This window comes from Antedon mediterranea, chromosome 10 (genome assembly GCF_964355755.1).
Source record: "Antedon mediterranea chromosome 10, ecAntMedi1.1, whole genome shotgun sequence".
Lineage (NCBI taxonomy): Eukaryota > Metazoa > Echinodermata > Crinoidea > Comatulida > Antedonidae > Antedon > Antedon mediterranea.
The window spans coordinates 19,685,796-19,710,251 of NC_092679.1; the positions used below are offsets into that span (position 1 = coordinate 19,685,796).

The 24,456-nt window shown below is 30.5% G+C and overlaps 1 protein-coding gene across 4 annotated transcripts in view; it reads right to left on the minus strand.

Moving 5' to 3' along the window:
* LOC140060993 (pleckstrin homology domain-containing family H member 1-like) overlaps positions 1-24,456 on the minus strand; it is a 90,008-nt gene that overhangs the window by 40,144 nt on the left and 25,408 nt on the right. For 3 of the 4 annotated variants that reach the window (XM_072107374.1, XM_072107373.1, XM_072107375.1), the window contains exons 2-4: positions 15,736-15,798; positions 8,610-8,759; positions 1,303-1,386 (exon numbers count right to left, since the gene is read on the minus strand). In XM_072107374.1, coding sequence (XP_071963475.1) covers positions 1,303-1,386; positions 8,610-8,759; positions 15,736-15,798 — 297 coding nt within the window. Of the gene's footprint in view, positions 1-1,302; positions 1,387-4,415; positions 4,508-8,609; positions 8,760-15,735; positions 15,799-24,456 lie in introns of those variants that run through there. The other variant, XM_072107376.1, reaches the window with a different exon arrangement.

Sequence of the window (24,456 nt, forward strand, 5' to 3'; positions counted from 1 at the left end):
AACTTGCAATGTTTCATTTTAATCCTATAACAAGTTTACAATAGACTCGAAAATAAATTGCAAACATATTTTCACTTTAACTCTTTACACAAGAGAAGAAAATATTCAAAAATCTTTCATAATAGAATCTGCGCAAAGAAAAGAGAAAGCTCCTGAAATTATTTTAAGTATTCGCAAGGGATATGCGTATAATTTGTGAATTTGTCCAGATTTTCGTGTTAATTGTGCTTGTTTTTGACCTAGATAGACTTGTTATGAAACTCTTAAGAAACAAGAGTTATACCTTTTTTTTAAAGGGATGATTCTGTCCTATAAATTCTGAAAGTTGACTTTATAACAAAAATTTGTTAAAACAATGTTACAGCAAAAGTTACTATCCAATATAGGGACAGGGTGAACTACAATGGCATCACAAAAAATTGGCGACTTTGATATAAATTTTAAACAAAGCTATGATTTTGTATGCAGTTAATTTTTTTTTAAACTATGTGTACAAACCCTACACCAATATCAGGAAGAAAATGTTTACAATGCCTCTTTAAATCCTAATGAGGTCTAAAAACTTAGATAAATAGCATTTTTGTACATACCTTTTTGTTTTTTTCTTTACTCAAAATATAATCTGCCACATAAAGTAGTAGTAGTATTAGTAGTAGAGTAAATGTTACAATATTATTTTTGAAGAAAAAAATTGTATTTGTCAAGAATAATTAACTGGTAGTGTGCACGTCTACATAAATTAGATTTAAGTATATCTTTTATGTAATAAAATAAATTATCATCCATTACGGCAACTCAATTGATCAACATGTCTCATACATTTCATACACGTTTATCGTATTCAATGTCTTGGAATTCATACAAGCATTTATTAAATTTTGATGTCTCATACAATTTTGTATAATAAAATTGTCATAACTTTAACTTGATATGATTATCTCAAGGAAGAATTTTATAAAGAGTTACAATGAAAAAAACACAAAATAACAGGTGGATGGCGCTCAAACAAAAGTAGTTAGGAAGAAAAGATATAGTACGAGTATGACCTTCCATAATGAAACAAAACCGCTAAGATCAAGAAGACCTCGATGAAGAGATAAGACATTTGTTGACGCAAGTTGTTAATTAAGCAACTAACGACCTTATGTATTAAAGACTACCTCAAATTAGAGTCTATTTTTATGTGCACAACAATAGGGAAACATGTACAACTTCTCCATGTAAATATTCGTTAATAATTAAATATTTTTTAGACTTTATTGAAATACTAAAGTTTGATTGGTGAAATAATAATATACTAACTGTTGATAGTTTGTTTGTGACCCATTCTTTGATTTTTGCTGCTTTTTCTTCCACTGCAATGCCATCCTCTTCTCGCATAGATTTCTGTAAAAATACAAATATAAAAACGAGAAATGGTTAATTGTAGTATGCAATGAATATGCAAATTAGAATAAAAATGAAATATCCTAGTATTTCATTTTTTTTCAAATAGAATTTTTTTAAATATGGAAAATATGTTTTGAAAGAAAAATCTTTATCGATGATCTACCAGAAGGGTACAATAATTTCAGTTTCATAGAAATCAAGATTTAAAGATTTTGAACTTGAAAGACGAACTAGGCTTACAGATTTTTAATTTGAAGGTCATGGGTCGTAATAATATTCAATTCCTTTCCACAGGATATCTGTGAAATTAGGTTGGTAGATGATTTATCTATATGCACTAATATATATTCGTTTTACATATAAAATAGTGAGACTAAAGTTTGAAGGTTAGGGTACTGAAATGAGATGTATCGACAAATGAGTACTTATTTTCCATGAGTCTCTCTGAGTAGATATTAGCTGGAATAAATTAATATTAGTATAAATGTGAATTAACCATGACATTTAAAAAAATAAAAATTAATGCATATATATGCGTTTTTTTTAATTATACTCTAGAAGAAATTGTATAATAAACAATTGATGTATTTTTTTGTAGAGAAATAAATTAAGCAGTTAAATTAATTAATTAATTATGAATGTATATTAATTAGTATACTGAAGAGTAATAGTAAATGCAAATATTAACTTATTCTCTCTCAGGCTTTATATTACCTCAGGTATTAAACTTAAAAACCCTTCAGAGTTTTTTATTTATTTGAAAACATAGTTTATGCAAAATTGTTATATAGTCAAAATTTATTAGTTAAAAATTGATTAAAAGTATTTTACATTGAGACACACTCATCAAGTAGAGAATATTTCACATTTGTAAAGGTATAGGTACAATTTTATTGTTTCATTTTATCGCATTAGAACATATACAATATTTACAAAAATAGCCAGACATTGTCATGTTGGACATGTGCTTTATGTAAACAATATCAGCATGTATTGACACCATGTGGTTTCCTATCCAGGGACCTCCATCCAGGGACCTATAAGGAACATTGTAGCTATAACAGCATGTTCCGCAATATACAGTTGTGGATTTAGTTTAATGAACGGCCTTGGTTAGTAACCTACAAACAATTGCCAAAAATATGAATTGAGAATATCAGGCAGTGAGGGTACGGTAACAGAAAAAAACAATTTATATTATACAGTTCATAACACTAACAGTAATGACTTCTTTTAATATATTCAATAATATGTAGGCAATGTGATCAGAAAATAATAGATAAAATGTTCACTTTGCACATGATAATCAGAAGAGTCTCTGATATATCGTAGTGATATGACATCATATGTCCATCACAAATTTTTGTCACATTTTGGTAGTGTAGACAGAGCTTAAGTGCATGCTAATGTAAATGTCCCTTTTAACATAACACGACAAGTTACTAGACAAATAATCCTTCTTTCACCCCCGTTAAATTAAATAAGATAAGATATTCTCATCCACGACCTTCAGCATTCTCCTAACCAGTATCAATATAGGAAAAGTAGTAGTAAAAGTAGTCGACGACTATACATGCTATCACGTCTCAAACGGTTTGGTGTCCCGACTGAAGATTTGATCTCCGTGTATACGTGTTATGTTCGCCCAATAAGTGAGTACGCTGTCCCGGTTTGGCATAGCATAGCAGTATAACCAAGGAACAGACCTACCAATTGGAGCGAATCCAAAAGAGAGCATGCCGCATTATCGTGGGTGCGGATTACGTATCATACACGGAATCACTGAAGCAGTTGGGACTCCATACCATGACTGAGAGACGTTACCAACTTTGCATTGAATTTGCAAAGAAATGTGCTAATGCGTATAGATATGCTGAATGGTTTCCGAGAAATATGAGTACGCATAATATGGCCTTACGGAAAAGTAATACATACCAGGTCCCCAAAAATAAGACAAATAGATATGGAAACAGTGTAATCCCGTTTCTCACTCGCTGCCTCAACAGTATTGATTAAATAATAAAAGAAAATAAATGTATAATGTAACCAGATATTAATTAATTTGACATATAGGCCTAGTAGAAATTTCTTGAATTTGACTCAATTTATTCTTAATTCTCATTTAATTTTGTATTTAATGTTTTTGTAAATGTATAATTGTAATTATCTATTTGTCTGAAGTCGACTTTAATTAAGAAACCAATGTAAATACTGCAACTTAAATTTAAGATTATATTTTTATACTGTAATTAAGTAATAATGTATATACTATATCCTTGCAATAAGACTATTTTTTTTTTAACTTTATGTTTACATTTACATATATTTTGTAATTGCGATAATTTTGTTTAATAATGACTATTACTTTACTTGTCTTTTGAATGTATATTGTCCCTTACCATGCAATTCAGCAGATTTGCTGCCAATTGGTTTGTTTTTAATAAAGAAAGAAAAGAAAGAAATAGGAAGACTCCCTGGTAGGGTACGACTTTAAACTGCCTAGAAAACGCAATCTGACTCAGAAGTTGAGCAAGGACAGAGAAAGATGAAAATAAACCGTGTCTGGTATGGAATGAGTTTGGATCGTTACCAACGCTAGACGTAGGTTATCCACGATTATAAACAATTACATTTAATCGATCACTCATTTTTTTGTGTTGACCTTAAAAATTAGGATGAAAATAGAAATAAACACTTGGTGTATTGGGAAGAGTTTGGAAATCCCTCCTTGATGATAAATAGATTTTCCGAAACAATTGATTCAATTATGAATGAATTATAAATCAATTTATACAGTACAACCCGTCAATTCCTATTAAGGGGACACTATCCTTAGAAATGAACAAGGGATAATATTTGTTTTAACGCCTATTTGGTGGAGCTGCTAAAAAAAAGGACATTTTGTTGGGAAGATGAACTAGTTAGTTTGAACTACTGTAAATATGATAATGTTTAGATTTTATATAGAAATGAAAAATGTAAAGAAAAAATTCCTGAAAAAAGATATATATAACCTGCTATATTACCTGTTTTATCACCTGTTGTTTAACATTCCGCAGTTCAATATTTTTTGCGCTTAAAACATATTTGTAGAACTCGTAAGCCATCTTGAGCAGTACTTACAGTATCATCTTCAGAAAGATAATGCAGTTTGCATCACGCCGCATTAATCAAAAATGCAACAAGCGCATTAAGATAGTGCACTACTTTCTTATCGATGAGGCGTGCCAAGGCAGATAAGGTGCGTTGCTATTTAACCGTCGAGTTCAGCCATTTGCTGGCTTGACTCAGTCAACGCAACAATGGGACTAAAGGAAGTGTTGTTTAAAAGAATGTCGTCGTATTTGCCAAGGCGGTGTACGGGAACGCTCATACCCTGGAAAAGCAAAGGCGGCTTCAGAAACGGTGTGACCCTGGATGGATAAGTATCTGTGACTGAGACCTGTCATACGGTATTAACCTATACAAGTTTGCCTAATTCATATAATAAATGCGGGGGATTGTTTTTGTAACATACCTTGTATTATATACTGATATTAGGAAACATACAAAATCAAATGTTGACTTCAATCACGAATATTTATTAACACTAAATCTTTTTTTATATATTATAAATGCTGTTATGACAGAGTATAATCCCTTGCTTGAATATAATCAATCACATAATTTAGGCTGAGTTTAGGTATTCTTTGTTAAATTCCATGGTTTAATGCATTCTAAGTACAATTCCTAAGCCCAATTTTTCCAACACAATTGCTCCATGAGACTATTAATTGAACATACATGGTACAGTATATTTCAAATCGACTATGAAAATTTGCATAAAATTTAACAATTTTTTTTTATTAAGTTCACCTATACAGACTACTATAACAAACTAAAAACAGTATTAAAAAAATTTGACGATTTTCGAGATTTCAAAAGAAACAGTATCACACAAAAATGATCTACCATAACCCATTTATGTTATAATTTAATTATATTACATGTTACATTACAGGATTAAATGTAATTCATTGTTATACAGATCTTGATGACTCATATACCTCATCTATTTTTATACATAGAGAAACCTCAGTACATTCTCTTGTGATTAAAATGTTTAAATGAAAAGAAAGAACTTAAAATTAAGGAAAGTGGCGTGATTAGATGATTTCTTGATTGGATTAGTCACAAAATTTCAAAACATCATTTTATTACAACGTAGATTTAATAAATTATAAATTTCTGGAAATAAAGAAAATAAAATATTTGCATTTGAAGTTTTAGTATAGTAGTATTACGGTATAAAACCTCTAGTGACAACTTCAGGACCAAAAAAAGTGTCCTGTAAACAGGAATGTCCCCAGAATAGGAGTTGGATTTAAAACATGACCATTGTGCCTCATTCGTATCAGAAAAAAGTTTCTCCTTAATAAGGGTGGTCTCTGAATACGGGGTCACCTAAAGAAGGGGACTCTAATGTATCTAACACAATTTGTTCCTTGTAATTTTGTGGAGAAAAGTAGTATGCATACAAAAAGCCTGTATTACTATTAATTACCCAACACTGTAGTCACTTAAACAACTAGATTTATTAACAGTCCTATACCATTTTTCATCAAATTATTAAATTCTTAAATTTTAATATACTTTTTACTTCCCTGCAGACTGCTCTTGCCTTTACATACAATTTGGCCATTTGGCCATGAGATGTAAAGTTGGTCAGTATTTTTGTATTTGTTGGAAATACTACATAACTGACCTCATTGGTGGCGCAACAAATCCCTTTTGCTTGACCTTTCATGTTTACTAACTAAACTTATTTATGCATAAACAATAATGCGTGCATTTCTTGCAAAGAGAAGCTCTACGGCACAATGCCTCTTGGTTTGTCTTGGTACGGGTTTTAACAACGGATATAGTTAAATAAAATTCCTTGGAGAAATGAAAGCAATTTGAATAAAACAGGAAAGAAACTAGCACAGGTAGAAAGATGTAGTTTACAAGCGTGTTACTGTACATGTCAAACTTTGTTTTTGTTCCTTCCGTCCAAATCATAATCTGTCGTGAGCCAGGTAATTGTGTTGGGGACGTTTCCGTCCTTCGCAGTGCAAGCAGAAATAAGGTCAAAATTAGTAGGTGAATTCTAAAATGTTGTTTATATCGCTCTCTGTAGTATCATAATTACTTCATACTGTAATGTTAATGTTATTATAGTTTTTTTTTAATATTACGAATGTTCATAGTTTAAACAATTCTATTATGATGAGGAGGAGAACCGGTTTTTTTATCAATTCATTATGTACCAAACATCATTTTTTTTTCTATTTTCTTTTTATTGTTTATTTTTCTTAATTTCTTCATTATTTACAACAGCAATGAAACCTTAATACAGTTGAAATCCTGTTAAGGGACAATTTCAAGGGTAAGTGTTCCCTTAATAGGAGTGTCCTCTGAATAAGGAGGACTACATTAGACTTATGGCTCATTATATTAAGCAAAGGGTAATGTAGGAGATAATATAATTATTCACAATACAATTATTCTAAAATGAATAAATATGATTGATAATTTATATTAATTACATATTATTAATATAAATTAACAATTTCCTTATAATTACTTTATATGATTTTTTTTAAACAAAATATTTATTTATTTGTAGATTAATTTCAATTCAATCAAATATAATTTATTTTTTCTGTTTAAATTTCATATTTTGCTATCAAGTGCTAGAAGGGATCAATGAAAATTATGATAAAAATTAAATAATTATAATTCATAAAATATTGATTGATTTAATCAGATAATCGTTTTAATGAATTCAGGCATTGTTAATAAATGTACAAAAAGAACTATAAGCAACAAATTGAAATTAAAATTTGCAAACAATTACAATTTTATTCAAGCCCTGAGGCTAAGGTTTTAAAAGATCAGCATGTGTTGTAAAAAATCACAATATTGATTGAGGAAAAATAACAAATCATATAGAAATGGCCAGAAGCTGTTAAGGATGAATTAGCAAATATAATTTTTTCATATGAATGTCAGAAGAACTTTATATCATTAAAATCAATTTTTTTCGTGCTTATCTTTAGAAACTTTGATACAAACGCGATGTAAATGGATAAAGTTAAATGGACAGTAAAGTGATTTTGTCGTTATGCAACAGGTGGTAAGGAATAAATGTTTATTTTAAACTTTACAGATGCAGTATGTATGTATCTTTTGTTGTTTGTGTGAAACACAAATTTTAAGGAAGAGATTTGGATGCTCAGCTATAAATATGAAATAAAAATGTTGATCAATGATCTGGGGGTTCTAACTTGTGTGTGATCCATAATCTGGGGTTTTAACTTGTGTGTGACCTATTTACTCTGAGGATTAAGCCTCCGACACATGGTTAAAAAACTAAACCTACAATTAGAGATTGCATTTGCAATATTTTCCCCAATTGCCTCTTAAAATATATTATACTTTCTAAACGATTTGTCTTACCATAACTGTACTTCATTATCCTATTATGGATTAAACAATACATCTTCTCAATAGTCGTTTCAGCTCTGTTTATTGTGATAAAGCGAATTAACCAATTGAAAAGTAATTAAACTTCAACATTTACTTTTATGAGATTTATTTGCCAACTGACGGAGAACCTTGAACGTTTCAACAGGTTGCAGGCAGCGCATTTGCGTAAAGGGAAGAACTTTCTAATTTCTAATTTCCATCTCATCGTAAAGTTAACTTTCAGTTTGTATATTATCATGAAATTGAGATTTGAAAGTATTATTGTATTAAGGGTTTGTGTGGGAGAAGAAATTAGCTAGAAAATACCTGCGGTTTATATGCTCAAATATACAGTTTGAATTAGTCTATTTATTTTGCACTAGGCAGTGAACAGGGAAATAAACAAAATTAGACATGCATAACCGCATAACATATTTTGCTTCTCTCATAGCTTGGAACCAATTTTCTCGTCACCAGGGTACATCTCTTACTAAACTATGCAGTACAAAATGTACCCAAGGGTATTGAAATACCAAGTAATAATATACAATGTGGTCTTGTGGTTTAGGACACTAAGTAAAAGTTTCTTGGTTCAAATCGAGCCAAATGACATTTTATCATGCAGAACCTAATTTTAAACTTAATTTGGGAAAAAACTTAATCTATCAATGCTTTCAAAATAAATAAAACAGATGATTAAATAATTTAATGGATAATATTGCAAAACTAACCTGTACGTCAAGCTCATTCTGCAATGCCACAATCTCTTCCTCTTTGATCTGGCATGATCTCACCAGTTTGCGCATCTCCTTACGATTACACTCCTGGTCGACCTCACTTCCCAACTCAACTGATGACAACTGGTCAGCCATCTCTTTCACCTATGCAGAGAAAACAAAGAAGAGTTAGCATTGTCTAAAAGACCTCTTTAAAGACAACATGTCATTTAGGTACACAGTGAAGATTTAGCGTCTTCTAAATATCTTTTTAAAGACATCTGGTTACATGTGTTTTTTAGTTATCCAGTGAAGATTAAACAGATTTAGCATCTTTTAAATATCTTTTAAAAGACATCTGGTTACATGTGTCTTTTAGTTATCCAGTGAAGATTACACAGATTTAGCATCTTCTAAATATCTTTTTATCATCATGTTGTTACGTTCAGTTATCCAGTGAAGAATGGAATTGGCATCGTCTAAAAGATCTCTTACAACAGGATACACATGTCTTTTACATATCCAGTGAAGAAATCCAATGCAACACCATCTACAAATCTAGGAAAAACTCAGATATAATCTTCTCAATGTCTTGGTAGTTTAGAATTTTTATATCTGGAACATTTTAGACTTTTGCAAATTAGACCTCTAAATATGACATCATAAAAAAAAATTGTTTTATTTACCAGTGTTTCATTTAAGTATATATTCCACTTGCAATATTCTTACTTCATTGCACAAGTTTCTCTGTCAATGTATTTAGTTTAAACTTTGCTGATTTTTAAAAACCCGGGGCAGCCAAGAATTAATCATCCATGAACCATTAACAGTGATTATTATCGCACGCTGCTGGCGCACGAAAGGAAAGCTAGATTGACGCGTCAGCCAGGAAGTATAAATACAAATCAAAGCGAGCGTTTATGATTCCCATGGCAATTAAACTCGTTGATACCTCGATGAAAATTGTGCCGTTTCCTGTGATAATCAGTTGAATAGGTATTATACATGTTTGATCATGATACTAACACTTATTAATTAGTAAATTAATTATACTGAAGTATGGGGTAAAAAAAAGCACTTAAAAGCTGTTGAAAGCTGTTGATTGAGAATTAGCATTAATAAAGATATTTGATTTATTAATTGCAATTTTTAAATCAAATCATATTCATTGAAAAAAAAATGTATTTTATTTTTAATAGTCTGCCCTCCTAATGTTATTATGTAATGTTTTTGTTTAATTTTTTTCTACTGTTCATAATTGTTTTATTTATTTGAATAAACCTTTTATTTGTATAAATAAGAAAAATATAATGTTAATATTTTGTCAATTTAAGTAATGATATTTATACTGATTTTCATAAAAAGAACAACATTTCAACTTTTCCTTTAAATGTTAATTGTCCTTCATGGTAAAGAAAGTTAAACTAACTGTTTAATTTCCTAACTATAGAGGGAACTAGTTGCCAACTAATGATCGTCTGCAATAAAATTATTGTAAAATTATCGACCCCATCCTGCCCCCACTTTCCCACTCTTGGCACACTCTTATTCTGAGGACACACACACTAGACATGAGACATATTCTCATGAACACGGCAAAGCCTCTATTCTGGGGACGCCCTTAAGGGACATGTTATTTCATACAGTTCCTACAGTAATAATAGGGTTATACTATATTTTATGTAGTATTTACCCCCAAATTGTCTATCATGGTTTGAACAATGAACTGAAAAATGAATCCTTATCTAACATCATACTTTGTAAATAAAGTTTTTGTAATTTTATTTTGAACACAAGCAATAGGCCACCAAAAAAAAAATGTTCTCAAATGATAATAATTATTTAAAACATACGGTTATTTTGGATTTATTTATACCAAAACAAATTAAGGGTGGGGGGGGGGGGGGGGGCTAGTAAAATTTTATGAAATCAATCTAAAAGTTCATGTTTATTAAATTAAATATCAAAACCAGAAAAAATTACTTAAAAGATAAAATCTAAATTTAAATGTACTTGGCACAGATATTAGTTATGAAGGAAATGGATTAAATATTTAATACAAGTGTCATCAAATATTAATCATTTTATTATTTACAATTTTTGTATAAAATAACATATCAATTCGAAATTAATTTGAAAACAGATTAATTATAGTATAATATTAATGACAAACTTTTTGATAGGAATATATTATTTATTAATTTATACTTAATATGTATTTCTATAACATCTACATTTAATCTTTGAAATTTAAATGTTTTCATTTTATATATAAATAATATATAAAAATATATATAATAAAATAATAAATATTTTTCTTTTTTTCTTCTCTTTCGTGGGGGTCACCCACATTTATTCATTCTTTTTACAAATATATATTACATAACATATATATATTTTTGTAAAAATAAAAAACAATAAAATTCAATATAGAAGTTAAAAAGGCACTATACATGTACATATCTCGGAATGATAATGTTCTCCTTATACATTTTCTGTCGGTTACCATTATTGAAAATGCTTGACATTCGTAAAACTAAACTACTTTGTTTCACAGTGTTTTAGATGATTAATAACATTTTAAAGTATAGTTTTTATTGTTTGGTAGGGCCCTTTGGGGAGGCGGAGGTCATTTGAGGGAGGTGCTTATTCGAGGGATATATGTTAAATTTTGTAGTTCTAATAATATGGTAACATTTATAATCAAATGAAATCCTCTCATAGATATGAAAAGTGGTAAAAAAGAATAACAAATGCTTGGTAAATTGCAGATAACAGTGCGGTGAATTCTACTACAAATAGTATAATTGTGTTATTATAAATATGTGGATGGACGTTTATTAGATAGTTGGGTTGTGGGGTGGGGGGGGGGGGGGTTATTATTCAAAGTGATGTTTTATTGGAGAGGCGTTTATTCAAATGAATACCATCCTAATAATTATTAATACATTATTTAATTTAATCATCTTTTGAAACTAACTGCCGTGACAGAGTGGGCCCAAGAAAGAAGACATTACGGCTTGCAACATGGGCAGACATCTCGGTCCTAACGGGACACAGGAAGATAGCCTACAGTTATTCCTGCAAGCTTACTCAATAAAACTCAGCTATCGGGATTTCACTCGAAAAATGTCTTATCAAATCTCCCTATGTAATTTTATAATACTATTCCCCACAATATATTCTGATTCTTTATGGCGTATATTTAATTTGATCTTTATTAATTTGCAGTATAATTCCTATTATTTAACTACTGTACCTTCACACACGTGTGGTATGTTTTAAAATAAACAAAAAACTGAAATGGCTATGATTAATGGCCAATTTTTTTTTCGTCTTCCAAAGGGACACTGTATTGATTGATGGAAAGTGCCTGTTTCCAGTCACCTTTAGGGTCAAATCTATTATTTTAACTGCTCCCTTGTGTATAAAAGAGAGGAAATATTTGAAACTAAGGTGAACTTATCTTAAACCCGGAAATTACTTTGACCGGGAAGAATTGAAATTGAGAGGAAAATCCAATGTTGAAATCATAAATGTTGTTAAAAAACTCTTTATAATATCTTCCTAAGATATAAATATGGAACAATAGCGTCGGCGTGCACACTAATGTTATCAAATCTACGTTTCGCGGTACATATCGGATAGATAAGGTAGGTATCCAAGGCGGAGATTTGTAGAGAAGTTTTTGCATTGTGCTCGCCTATGTCAGAATTAACCATAATTTATATATAGATAGAATATTATCATAGCAGATGTGTTACAATTATGTGTTCTGCCTAAACTTAATTCAATTGATTTATTACATTCTTACATAACTTTATAGTAACTACTAGTACGGTTTTTATTTTCCATTATATGAATGTTTATATAATATATACACTACAGCTAATTGTATTAGTTTTATATTTTTCTTATTTTATGAATTCTAATAATTTAATTTTAACATCATTCCATTTTATAACTGCTTTATACTGATTACATGCGTCACCATTTTCTATAAGATTTTTTAATTCAAACTTAAACATATTCAAGATACTTTTTGATTTGTTACCAATCATGTTATCTAATAAACAAAGCCTTATGCGGGATTTGTAGATACAAAACGTAAAGATAGATGTTAGTTCATTTACAAGTTTATCTTTGGTACCAGTAACTATATCAAACCAATGTATAGGCGTTTCATGAGGAAAGCATTCAACAATAAGATTATTGAATTTCCTCCAAACTGGCTTAATCACTTTACACTTAAGTAACATATCTTCTTCGTTTTCTATCACATTCTTACATCTATCGCAAATATTAGTTTTAGACAATTTCCAAATATGTAATCTTTTATTACAAACAAGTATGCGATGTAAAAGTTTAAAATTGAATTGCGCAACTTTTACCATATGTTTCATATCTTTGACTTTATTATTCCATATTTTGTTCCATACCATAGTCTTATTTAAAAACTCTGTTTCCCATTTTACTTGGGAGATTGGCACTGTCTTTAATTCAATTATAAACTTATAATATAAACCTGTTTTAACATTTGATTTGAATAATTCATTTTTAATATCAACATTAACTTGTTCTTTCTCTATTGTAGGTCGTGCCAATACTTCCTTCCATTTAATAGGAATAGCATTCATGAGCTTGAAGTATTCTATTATCCCATTATGCTTTACTAATAACGTGGGAATTAAATCTCTAAGACTTACAATTGTGTTATTGACCAAAATGTCACCAATTGTTTTATAGCCCGACTTCAACCAATCTTTGAAGTATAAAGACTTTCCGTCTGACAGTATATGTTTATTTTCCCACAAGGTTTGAGATTTAATTTCCTGTACATTTTGAGGATCTAACATTTAAATATTATTTATATAAAATAATAAATATTAAAAAAGAGTCTTGCCCTTATTGTATATTAACTATAGCAGATAAACAAAATCTGTTTAATAAGTAACAATTTGAGTTTAATACATTTTTTTATACCATCTACATTAACATTAACTCCATCATAAAAGTATTGTTCTGTCTGTAAGTTTATTTTGGTTTTTGTTATTTAATTTTACTTGTATAATTCACTTCTTATTTAAGATTTAAATGTTATTTTTTATACTTTTCCTTTTGTTTTTATATTGCCTTGTAAATATTGCTGTAAAGTTTATCGTTTACAAGTAGGGCATCTTTACATATATTATTATTATATTAAAATATAAATAAATATATATAAAAATGGAAATGATTTATTCCTGCTCTTATTTTGTTTAAACAATAATCAACAAAACATGTTTAAACTAAATAGGAGCAGGACAAAAATCCTTTCACATACTGTAATCTAAACAATATTGTAATAATTTTAAATTCCAAATATGTATTAAAAAACAATATTATTAAAAAACAATATTATTGAATAAAAATTGTAATAATTTAAAAAAAAATGTATGTATGAATTCTATTTAAATACAATACCAAGTACTAATAAGTTAATAAAACATATTTCTTTTTAGAAAAATGAACAAAAAAAATGAATAGTTATATAATTAAAATAAAAATTACCTACCATAAAATACATGGAACTATATAAAAACTATATAGTTTAACTCCTCAGAATTATAACATCCTGTTCGCACAAGGTTTAAGTGAAAAAATGATCGGCTAATTTTTTAAACTTTAATTTCATTTGCCAAAATCGTTTATCCTATGATTAGGTAATTACCTAGGTCAAGCCAAAATCTGGGTCATTTCAAGTGCGTGAGGATTGATATTATAAATGTAAGCTATTCCGAGTCGTTGAAGCATATCACCATTTACATCAACATTCATTATTTGACCTTGCTATCATCCAGGTGATCATGTGACTTGCAATGTTTATCAGCTGATTGGATGTTAGTTTTATCACATGATCACATTTCCTTTTAATGTAAAAATCATGAACTTTATCACTAAAAATTGCCATAAAAAGTGAAAATACTGTTGTTTACCCACATATTGAATGAGTTAGAAAATTATAATGTGAGAGCCTACAAGTTTTTTTAATTAGTCATTTTTTTGGATTGCATAATAAATGCTGAATAAACAGAACATTACTGTATCTATATATTTTTATTCTGACAAATATAGTACTTTTTTTTATTTGTTTATAGGATAGCATCCGCAATTTTTAAATTATCGTCCTGAACGTTTATCTCCTAATATTTACAGAACAAATTCCTATTTATTTTCAGAAAAATTTATATATTGGTGATGCAACAAATACTTATTAAAATCTTGAGTTATCTTTATCTTCAATATAGGATGAAAACAATAAATGGCACACTGTTGCTAAATTTTTAATTAATTTATTTACTTCATTTAGTATTACATGATTTTAAGTTGAGTCAAAAATTGAATGAATGTGCATGCTCTGAAGCATATCAGGATGTGTAAATGACTTTGGGCTCAATAGTTACATGACGCGTCATGAAAAACTGATAGTTGCTACTACTACCACCATACACACACCTGTTGTGTATGCAAATGAAAACACATGCGATATAAACCCATAAGATTAAGCCAATCATTAAAACACATTATTTCCATATTACACCATGACATCCGTGACACATTTTGAATGTAACTTCCGAGAAAAAAAAATTAACAGCGCTGAGGTCAAACATGAAGTCAATAACCGCATAATGTGCAATATATTTTGATCATTTTTAAATTAATTTAATTTAATTTTAACATGTGGATTTAGTAATCGGAATACATTTGTTTCACATTGGAACATGACATCAGCAAGATTGTTTCTGATGCGACTTCCACAAACAAGAAATAAACTTTTTATAGAGACTGTATTCAACTTACAATACTAAGGGTATCCTCGGGTATAATCCCACTTCAGGTGTAATCCCACCCCCTACATTATCCCCAGGTATAGTCCCAGTATTGGACTTTAATTTGTTCTGTATGTATGCTTCTCTGAACCAGGGTTTTCCCGTCTATAGTGTCCCATCCAGTTAGATGACTTTTTACAAGAAATGCTTACAAATCATTACCAGGGTCTTCCCGGGCATAGTCCTGGCCCTCAACGTTGGCCCAAGTTCGTTTTCTAAGATGGTGGGATTATACCAGAGGATATACGCCAATTAATAAAATAAATAAATACCTGTTTTTCTGCTATATTTCTCCTAGTTTCAGCATCCAAAATACGTTGTTCCAATTGCAACATCTGGAAATATTGAAGAAATAAGTTTTTCATAAATTTATAACTCATCTACAACATATTATTCAACTTTTTTTTTTAATGCAAGTACAATTTTGAAAAAAAAATACCATGAGAGAAAAACAGCAGTTATAGTAACTAATGAAATAGCGATAATTGGAGGGTACAGAATATTCTTTCTTAATACTAGTACTACACTAAATATTATTTTGCTGGAAAATCCCATAATGAAGAATTATGTTAGCAATATGATAGTTGACCATTATTTATAGTCATGAGTAAAACACTAGATGATTTATTCATGTCATGTCCGCATAAATTACTTACGTAAACTTAACCACTAACCAAGGAGAGTCCCCAACCACACTGTCATGGAAGAAGTATTGCATTGGGTTATAACACATGAAATGCTAAATATTGTATAAATATATACTCAATTATCAAAAGCATTCAAACAATAATATACTTGTGTGAACAACAAATAACTAACTAAAACAAAAAAATTAAATTATCAGGTTGTACAGATATATCAGATACAAATTTTGTAATACTTAAGTAAACTAACCACTAATTTAATTAAGTCCAATATAATTGTGCCATGTATAAAGAAATAAAAGCCTGGTTGAGTGGATGAAACAAACCGTATATCTTCAGTTGGTACTTAAGCCGTGTTACCACTAAAGAGTAGATCGATGAGAGTATGTTCCGAGTGTGAAATCATTTAAGGATGTCCCATAAGCAAAATACTTCCTAAGTACCTGATACTTGGAAATCAATTACTTGGCAAAAGTAAACTATGCTAACTTAAAGGAGCGGTATCGTAAGTCCTACGTTCATAAATCTGGTAAACTAGCTGTTCATCTAAGTCTGAATGATGAGCTCCATCTTAGTGAATTCATGATAATAATCTAATGATAAAAGTATGATGATTGAAAATGTTCATCTGGTTTGTAGGTACAAAATTTAAAATTTAAGCCAAATCATCAACAGAGACGAGGGCACCCACCAACTCAGTCATGTGTATGACCCTGTCATTAAACAGAATAGGCCCTCTAGAGGTCAGTCTGTTTGATGATAGATCGTCATTATTTCTGAAGAAGCTGTCCGATCAGGACAGCGAAACTGTCAAGGTTAGTTTTTACTAATTATTGGTTTGGAAAAAAGAATATTTTCAATATATAAAAGTATGATGTAAAGAGAGAATGGTTGATATTTAATGAATGAATATTAAAAAGAACTGAAAGCATCTTAACTAAACAGAAAAGAATTTTACACAACTGAAAGTAACGGAAATATCCAATGTGCGATCGATAATGTCAACTTGGAACCGATTTATAAATTATGGTAACCTATTGAGAGCGCAATTCAAAGTTAAAAGAAGAACCAGTATGTGCGAGCACTTATATCACAATTGAACTGATTGCAACTGGCCATGGTTACCTATACCGAGAGCACAACATGATTCAAAGTTGAAAGAACCAGTATATGCGAGCACTTTTATCGAAAATGAACTGATTAAGATAAGATAAGACAAGAGCAACAAGATTGCAAAAGGCCATGGTTATCCATACTGAACATGTTAGCATGATTCAAAGTTTTCAGATTTGTAAAAGTAGAACATGGTCTACTCAACCTAATTTGAAATATTTTGAACATCCCTTTGAGTTGCGAGCAGTTTAGGTCAATTGGACTCCGTCCCTTTGAGTTTTCACATCGACACAGTCGAGTTGCTTTTAATGTAGTAATAGTATTTGACATGACATTATTTCTATACCAGCAGAAAAACATATGTTAAAATAAAAATCAATCAGCAATATTTAACCAGCCAATACAATCGGCCTACACAAAATATAATTAAATTATAACTATAATAATTACATTGATGATGATAACGAGTATTGCTGAGTAAGGATAAGCCGTAGGATAATTGCTAATTATAGTTTTTAACCAATGATTGATTATTAATAAAAAGAAAGTTGATTGATTATTAATAAAATATTTTTATATTACTTTTCTGAAAATTAAGATTAGAAACTCTTATTAAGTGTCCCATTGATATGAGTGTCCTTTGAATAGGAGAGTGGGGGGTATCCCAAATAATATGATAAAGTATTGTCTCCCAAATGATTAAAATAAAACTTATTACCAGTAGTTATTAATCAATTGAACAAAACTGATGATTTTGATTATATAAAAAACAAAATAAATAGTTAATTTAACCAGAAAACATTGACTTCTAGGCAATACTGTAAGCTTCCGGCTGACTATATTTTTTTTTAAATGACGGTTTTATTAGATAAATTTTCTTTTTCAATCTAATTTTTTGTGATAATTATCGGATATCAAAATTGCCAATTAAATTGAACAAAAAATTTGTTTTTTTCACAGGGACAATATATCTTTTATGAAAAACTTATATACAAAATGTATATATACTGATGAAGGGCTAGTGTTGCCCGAAAGCTCTGCTAATTTTACTGACTGTTTTATTTTATCATTTTGATTTAGTTTTTTGCTTATTTTATTTTGTATCTCCATTGAGATCCAGCCACTGATACCCACAGCATTGTCATTATTTTCAATAATTTGCCTTTGGATTTATATATATATATATATGGCATATCCTATATGTTTACTATATGTTTCAAACTGTCTTTTTGCCTCAAAATATTTACACTTCTAAATACAGTAGCAGATTTAAATCAGTTTATATTTCCTAGGGAGTTAAAGGAAACGGTCATGTTGGATTTCTACGCTTATCCTGTTTCAGATCTACTATCATTTTTGAAATCGAAACCAATTCAACTTCAAAACACTTACGGAAATACATTAAGAACCAGACAGTATTGGCACTGTAGCTGGGTGGTAATAACATGGTTCTTGGTTCAATTCCTATCCTCGTCTCTGTCTCATGGGGATGGTAAGAGACAGGAGGGGAGGTTAATATTACTTTATTGTGCAATATTTTTTGTTTAAAATGAATGTCAGGATATACATAGATATTGAAAAAGTTGGTCTTCATGGAAATAGCAAACAGTATATATGTGGGGAGGGATAGTAGCAGCAGTAGAGGGGGAGGGTTAGTAGCATCAGGGGAGAGAAAGGGGTAGTAAAATAGCAGGGGAAGGGGAGGGTAGTAGCAGAAAGAGAGGAGAAGGGGTAGTAGCACCAGGGGAAGGGGATGGGTAGTAGCACAGAGAGAAGGGGTAGTAGCACCAGGGGAAGGGGATGGGTAGTAGCACCAGGGGAAGGGAAGGGTTAGTACACACTAGCAAGGGATCACAGTGCTATTTTACTCTCTATGACACTCGCACTCCGAAGTTGGTCATTGCGCTTTTGCTTGTTGTGAAAAAGCATGAACAAAGTTCAAGATGCATGAGACTTGACTTGTATGGGCTTGTATGAATTTTATTTCAAACTTTTTATCAACTGGTATAAAATAATATTTTTGCAAAAAATATTGCATAATTAGCAATTAAACAGACAGACAAGAATTTATCCCTACTGTGCAAAATATCACATGTTTCAAATTAAAACAATCTCCTGGGAATAGCTGAATGGAACATTGGGAAGGGTGAATCATGAACGAAATCCCATAACATATCCCTATAGATTAATATCAAATGAACAACCATGTAATGGTTAAATTAATGTCGCAGCAGACAGTGATAAACGGTGTCTACAAGATTGATTTTACGTAAATGACTTGAGGGTAGAAAGAAGATCAGTGTCTATATATACCTAATATCGTCACATTTTTAGTGCGATAAAACTAGGTCTAGGGTTGAGATGAAAATTCATCCCCTATGTAGTGACTCTACCCAGTAATCTCAACTGATCTCCTATTTAAATATAATCTGTGACCTTGACAATATATTCTATATCTATTTCTACAATTTTACAAATCACTATAAACAAGAAATATTTCTTACAAAAAACGCTGCTCGCTTATTGAAAAATATTTTTTATTTTAAAAGTTTTTGAATGTGTCATTTTATTGTCACAATAGTTATTTTACCTGAAAAAAATGTAATTTAAAGCAACAAATACTTAAATTGTCTGTCAGACAATGGTTTTTGGGTTTCTTTTCTTTTTTTATATGTGAATAAATATTATTTTTTTGTTACAGAAGTGAATACTCAATTTCTGTCACTTTAGTTAATTTTATTGCTAAGGTCAAATCTGGGGGTCACTTCATCACCCTAGATATTTCAATTGTGAAGTATCCTATTACAAACACAAACTTTAATGGACTGTTTCGATAATAATTCAATGAATATCTGACAGTGAATATACCAGAAATGCTTAGGGATTTGTAATTTTAGCATGACATGTCCTAATAGACTCTTTCCCAGACGTTTTTTGGGTCTACTGTAGCAGCTGGAATCAATAAATTATAGTGGAGTTTCCATTTTCACAAAACTGTCTGTCCTTAGAACTATAACTGCTGCTTGCTTTAGCTTCTGATTGAGTAGTCCTAATGGGACGTAGCGGGCTAGAGCAGCAGCGTGAAAAAAGTATTAATTTATTGGTAAAATACAAATTTGGAATCTCAATTGTTACAGTCCCTACTTTGGGACATTCTGTTCAGATGAACCCTAGACCCGGTTACGGGTCCACTTCAAGATATGAGGCACTTGCGCTACCTGTTTTACTGAAAAATACTATATAAATATTTTAAACATTTTCTTGAAGTTGCCTGGGAAAAAAGATCTGAGTTAAAAAAGAGCTAATTTGCATTGTTGCCAAAAAAAAAAAGTTAAAAATTAAGAAAAGCCACTGCATTGGTTTTTGTTTTACTATTGTATTTAATGCCTATGTATGTATCGTTGAGTGTACATACATACATGTTTGGTTTATAATGTTCATTTGTATGTTGTTTAAGTTGACTGCACCACTAATGAGTGTGTTGACACTGATCCAAAAGTGTTTGTCAATAAATTAAAGTTACTTTACTTTACTATGAAATATTAAACTACCATTTAGAGAGGCCGCAATATTTGTACTGGTTCTCTGCGTTCCCTTTATATATTCAAAAGTAGGACCCATTTAGCAATGGGCTTAGCATCCAGTATAGCTAAAATCCCTGCTAAAAGTGTGCCACCTGGGACTCTAGATACCTATTCTACGAGATTATAGTCATTTGTTATCATGGAAACATAAATCCTAAATTAATCCCACTTCGGCATTCACTTAGACATACCCTTTTTGAGGTCCACTGTCATATTCTTATTGGCAGAAATTCAATTCAAAACAAAACTCATTTATGTTTAGACATACTTATCCCATAATCACTGGGAAGATATAAAACCAATTATCATATCTATGATATTAGACCTGATTTTCATGTAATAAGCTAACATTCCAAGCATGGCAAGTCAACCGGTACAACTCTCAAGTCAAATATATACTACGGTATTTATAAAGCAGTAAAACTCTTTTAAAACATATATAAAGCAATATTATGAATTACATATTTAACAGAAAGGATTTGAGACCTAATACTTACTTTTTCTTCCATATTTGACTACTATAGGACTACCCTATGATTCACACTCACAAACAAAGGCATATAAATACCTGTCTAGCTTTTATTGTGTTTACTTTACCTTTAATAAACAATGATTTTGTTGACTATACTTGAAACTTTCCGAGTGACTGGACAACAATTGACTAGTATAAAAATAAGGCTAAAACTGAAAAATAACCTGTTGATATAACTCCTCCCTCTTTACATTTCAAAGGCCCTGTTCCCACCAATGGAAAGATGTGGTATTTTAGCATATAACACATTTATTATGTATATTATTAGTTAGTTTCCACCACCAGAACTATGATTGTAAAAGTCTTTGGCATCTCTTCGCAGCTACTTGACTCCAAATGTTATGAAATTCTGAAACCGATATTTAAGCAATCAAATAATTTTATGTGACATAGTCACTATGCTATCACTGTATATGAATTACATTATGACATAATCTATGGTTACCAGTTGACATAAATAAGACAAAATTTAATTAGGTCACATCATAATAAAAAAAATGGATAACCATAAACATTAAATCATTTAAATTTCATGAAGGATTTGCCTAATTTGCAACGGAACTCATTGAAGCATGACAGGGCTTATTTTTGGATTTTCAAATCCCCTAGTTCAGGAACCTAGTTTATACCCCGCTTTTCAGGATGTAGATTATGTGTAAGAGAACACGTAATTCTGCCCCTCAAATTAAAGAATATTTTAAGTCGTAAATACATTTTTTATAGAAGCCAATGCATTATTAGAAAAAGAGAATGGTGTTCATTTTAACTCAGTCCCTGTTGTTAATCGTGATGCAACGGGCAAAAATGTTTCTACCAGTTAAAATCATCTTGTTACAGAAACATAAAGAGCTGTGGCCCTAATTCAATCCAATTCAACTTTATTTAATCAACACATATGGTTCTTCCTACACACATACAAAATACAATATCAACAATGTTTCAATAATATGTACAGGATATATCATATTTAAACACGTTTTAGTGAAAGTTTATGTTTACATGATTGTAGGGTCGTAAAATGTAAACACCAAGATTGTCCCATTCAAGTGCACCTTTATATGCGAGGCTACGTTTTTTATATTCCATAGGATCCCAATTTGGATAAAAGGGGATTAAAAGGCTACGTTTTTTCTATTCTATATGATCCCAATTTGGATAAAAGGGGATTAAAAGGCTATGTATTTTCTATTCTATATGATCCCAATTGGGATAAAAGGGGATTAAAGGGCTACATTTTTTTATATTCCATAGGATCCCAATTGGGATAAAAGGGGATTAAAAGGCTACGTTTTTTATATTCCATAGTATCCCAATTGGGATAAAAGGGGATTAACTACAGAAAGAACAATAGAACATAAAAGAATCTTTACCAGAAACGCTTTGTATGGACAGAAACTAACTTACCTAGCCAGCTATTGTGCCACAGTATTTATCCATTCAGTAGAAAAAGCAAAAGCACTGACAAATCTAATCCCATCAAAATAACAATTGCTGAAGATACGTGAAAATGTTGTTATCCCGATGTTATCGGAAATAAAATCAACATCCTTCCTTATCAAAACTGAAGAATCTCACGGTCGAAAATGTTAAACAGCTGGTCTTCACAAATTGCTGTTATATAGCCTACTATACTTAGAACTGAATTTAGTAGGCCAAATACACAATAACAATTTTAAAATAACTTTTATAAATTCATATACTATATATAATGAAGATAGCCAGGCCTTCCTGATATTACTGGACTAAAACTCTGTCTACACTATCAAACTTTATGTGATGTGCCTCATATATGGACATGATGATGTCATATCACTACCATATTTAAGCATATCACTACCATATATGGGCACATCACATTTTTTTGTCAAACTAGTTTGATAGTGTAGACAGAGCTTTATAATTTTGAATAAGTAAAAGAGTTCCAACTTTAACAAATTAACTCTCGGTAGACTTTATAAAGCATATGGCCAAACCATAGAGGGTACTATAGTTTAATTAATTTAATTACATCCAAACATAGTTGACTATAACAAATCTTGGGCATCACAATCTATGTAAAAATAGGTGCAAAGTACTTTCTAAGCATGGCATATTTTATATGTACATAGTGTACAATGCATTGCCAATGCATTTTTTTCCCTTAATAATAGTTAACCAACATAAGCCTAAATGGAAAATGCATGCACTATCATTATCAGGTTTTTTTGTATATCTATAACTGTCTTGCAAACGTAAGTTTACACAACTGGTTTACTATCAAAGAACTACATATCAATATGCGAATCGAAACCAGAAGCAATGTTTTCATTAATCTGGAAAATAATCTGGAAAATTGCATCTTTTATCAGGAGATATTAGATCACTTAACAAATCTACTGCAGTCTGACTTAATATTCAAAAGTAGCTTTTAGGTTTTGTTTAGTTTTTTGGAAAAAAAAAAAAAAACAACTTTAAAAATAGCACATAAACTCGAATATCAATATATGTTTACATGCCATAATAATATTTGTATGATTTTCCATGCTCTGCCAAAAATTGGAAACTTCTGGATAGAAAAAAGAAGGTTCGTCGATTCTTTAAAAAAAATAGTACATAACATTCTCTAATTGGTTATCCGCCTCAAGCGGATAAGCCCTTGGAATTGTAGTGTTTCTTTTTTTTTTTTTTTTTATTATTCTTCTTTCTTTCCGCCACTTTTGTACGGGACGTTTCTCTGCAACGTGTTAACATAACATGTTGTAACTTGGTAAACCTTTAGACATTTAACTGAAGATGTGCAGCCAAACTTTTGGACGCAGTCAGAACCGCATAGCGTAACTTACGCGCGATTTTCTGAAAATCTTAAATTTATCATAACTTCGAAACCAATAAATATTTTTTAACGTAACTTGCAGCCACGTTTTCTTCACATCAATGGCTAACTTTTTCAATCTTTAGCACATTTTTGGACACTAGAAAGTTTGCGCGTAAATTGCGTTTGAAATTTTAAAATGCTCCAAATGTGTACACGCTGTTTCTCTGCAACGCGTGAACATAACATGTTGTAAGTTGGTCAACATATAGACATTTAACTGAAGATGTGCAGCCAAGCTTTTGGACGCTGTCAGAGGCGCGTATCGT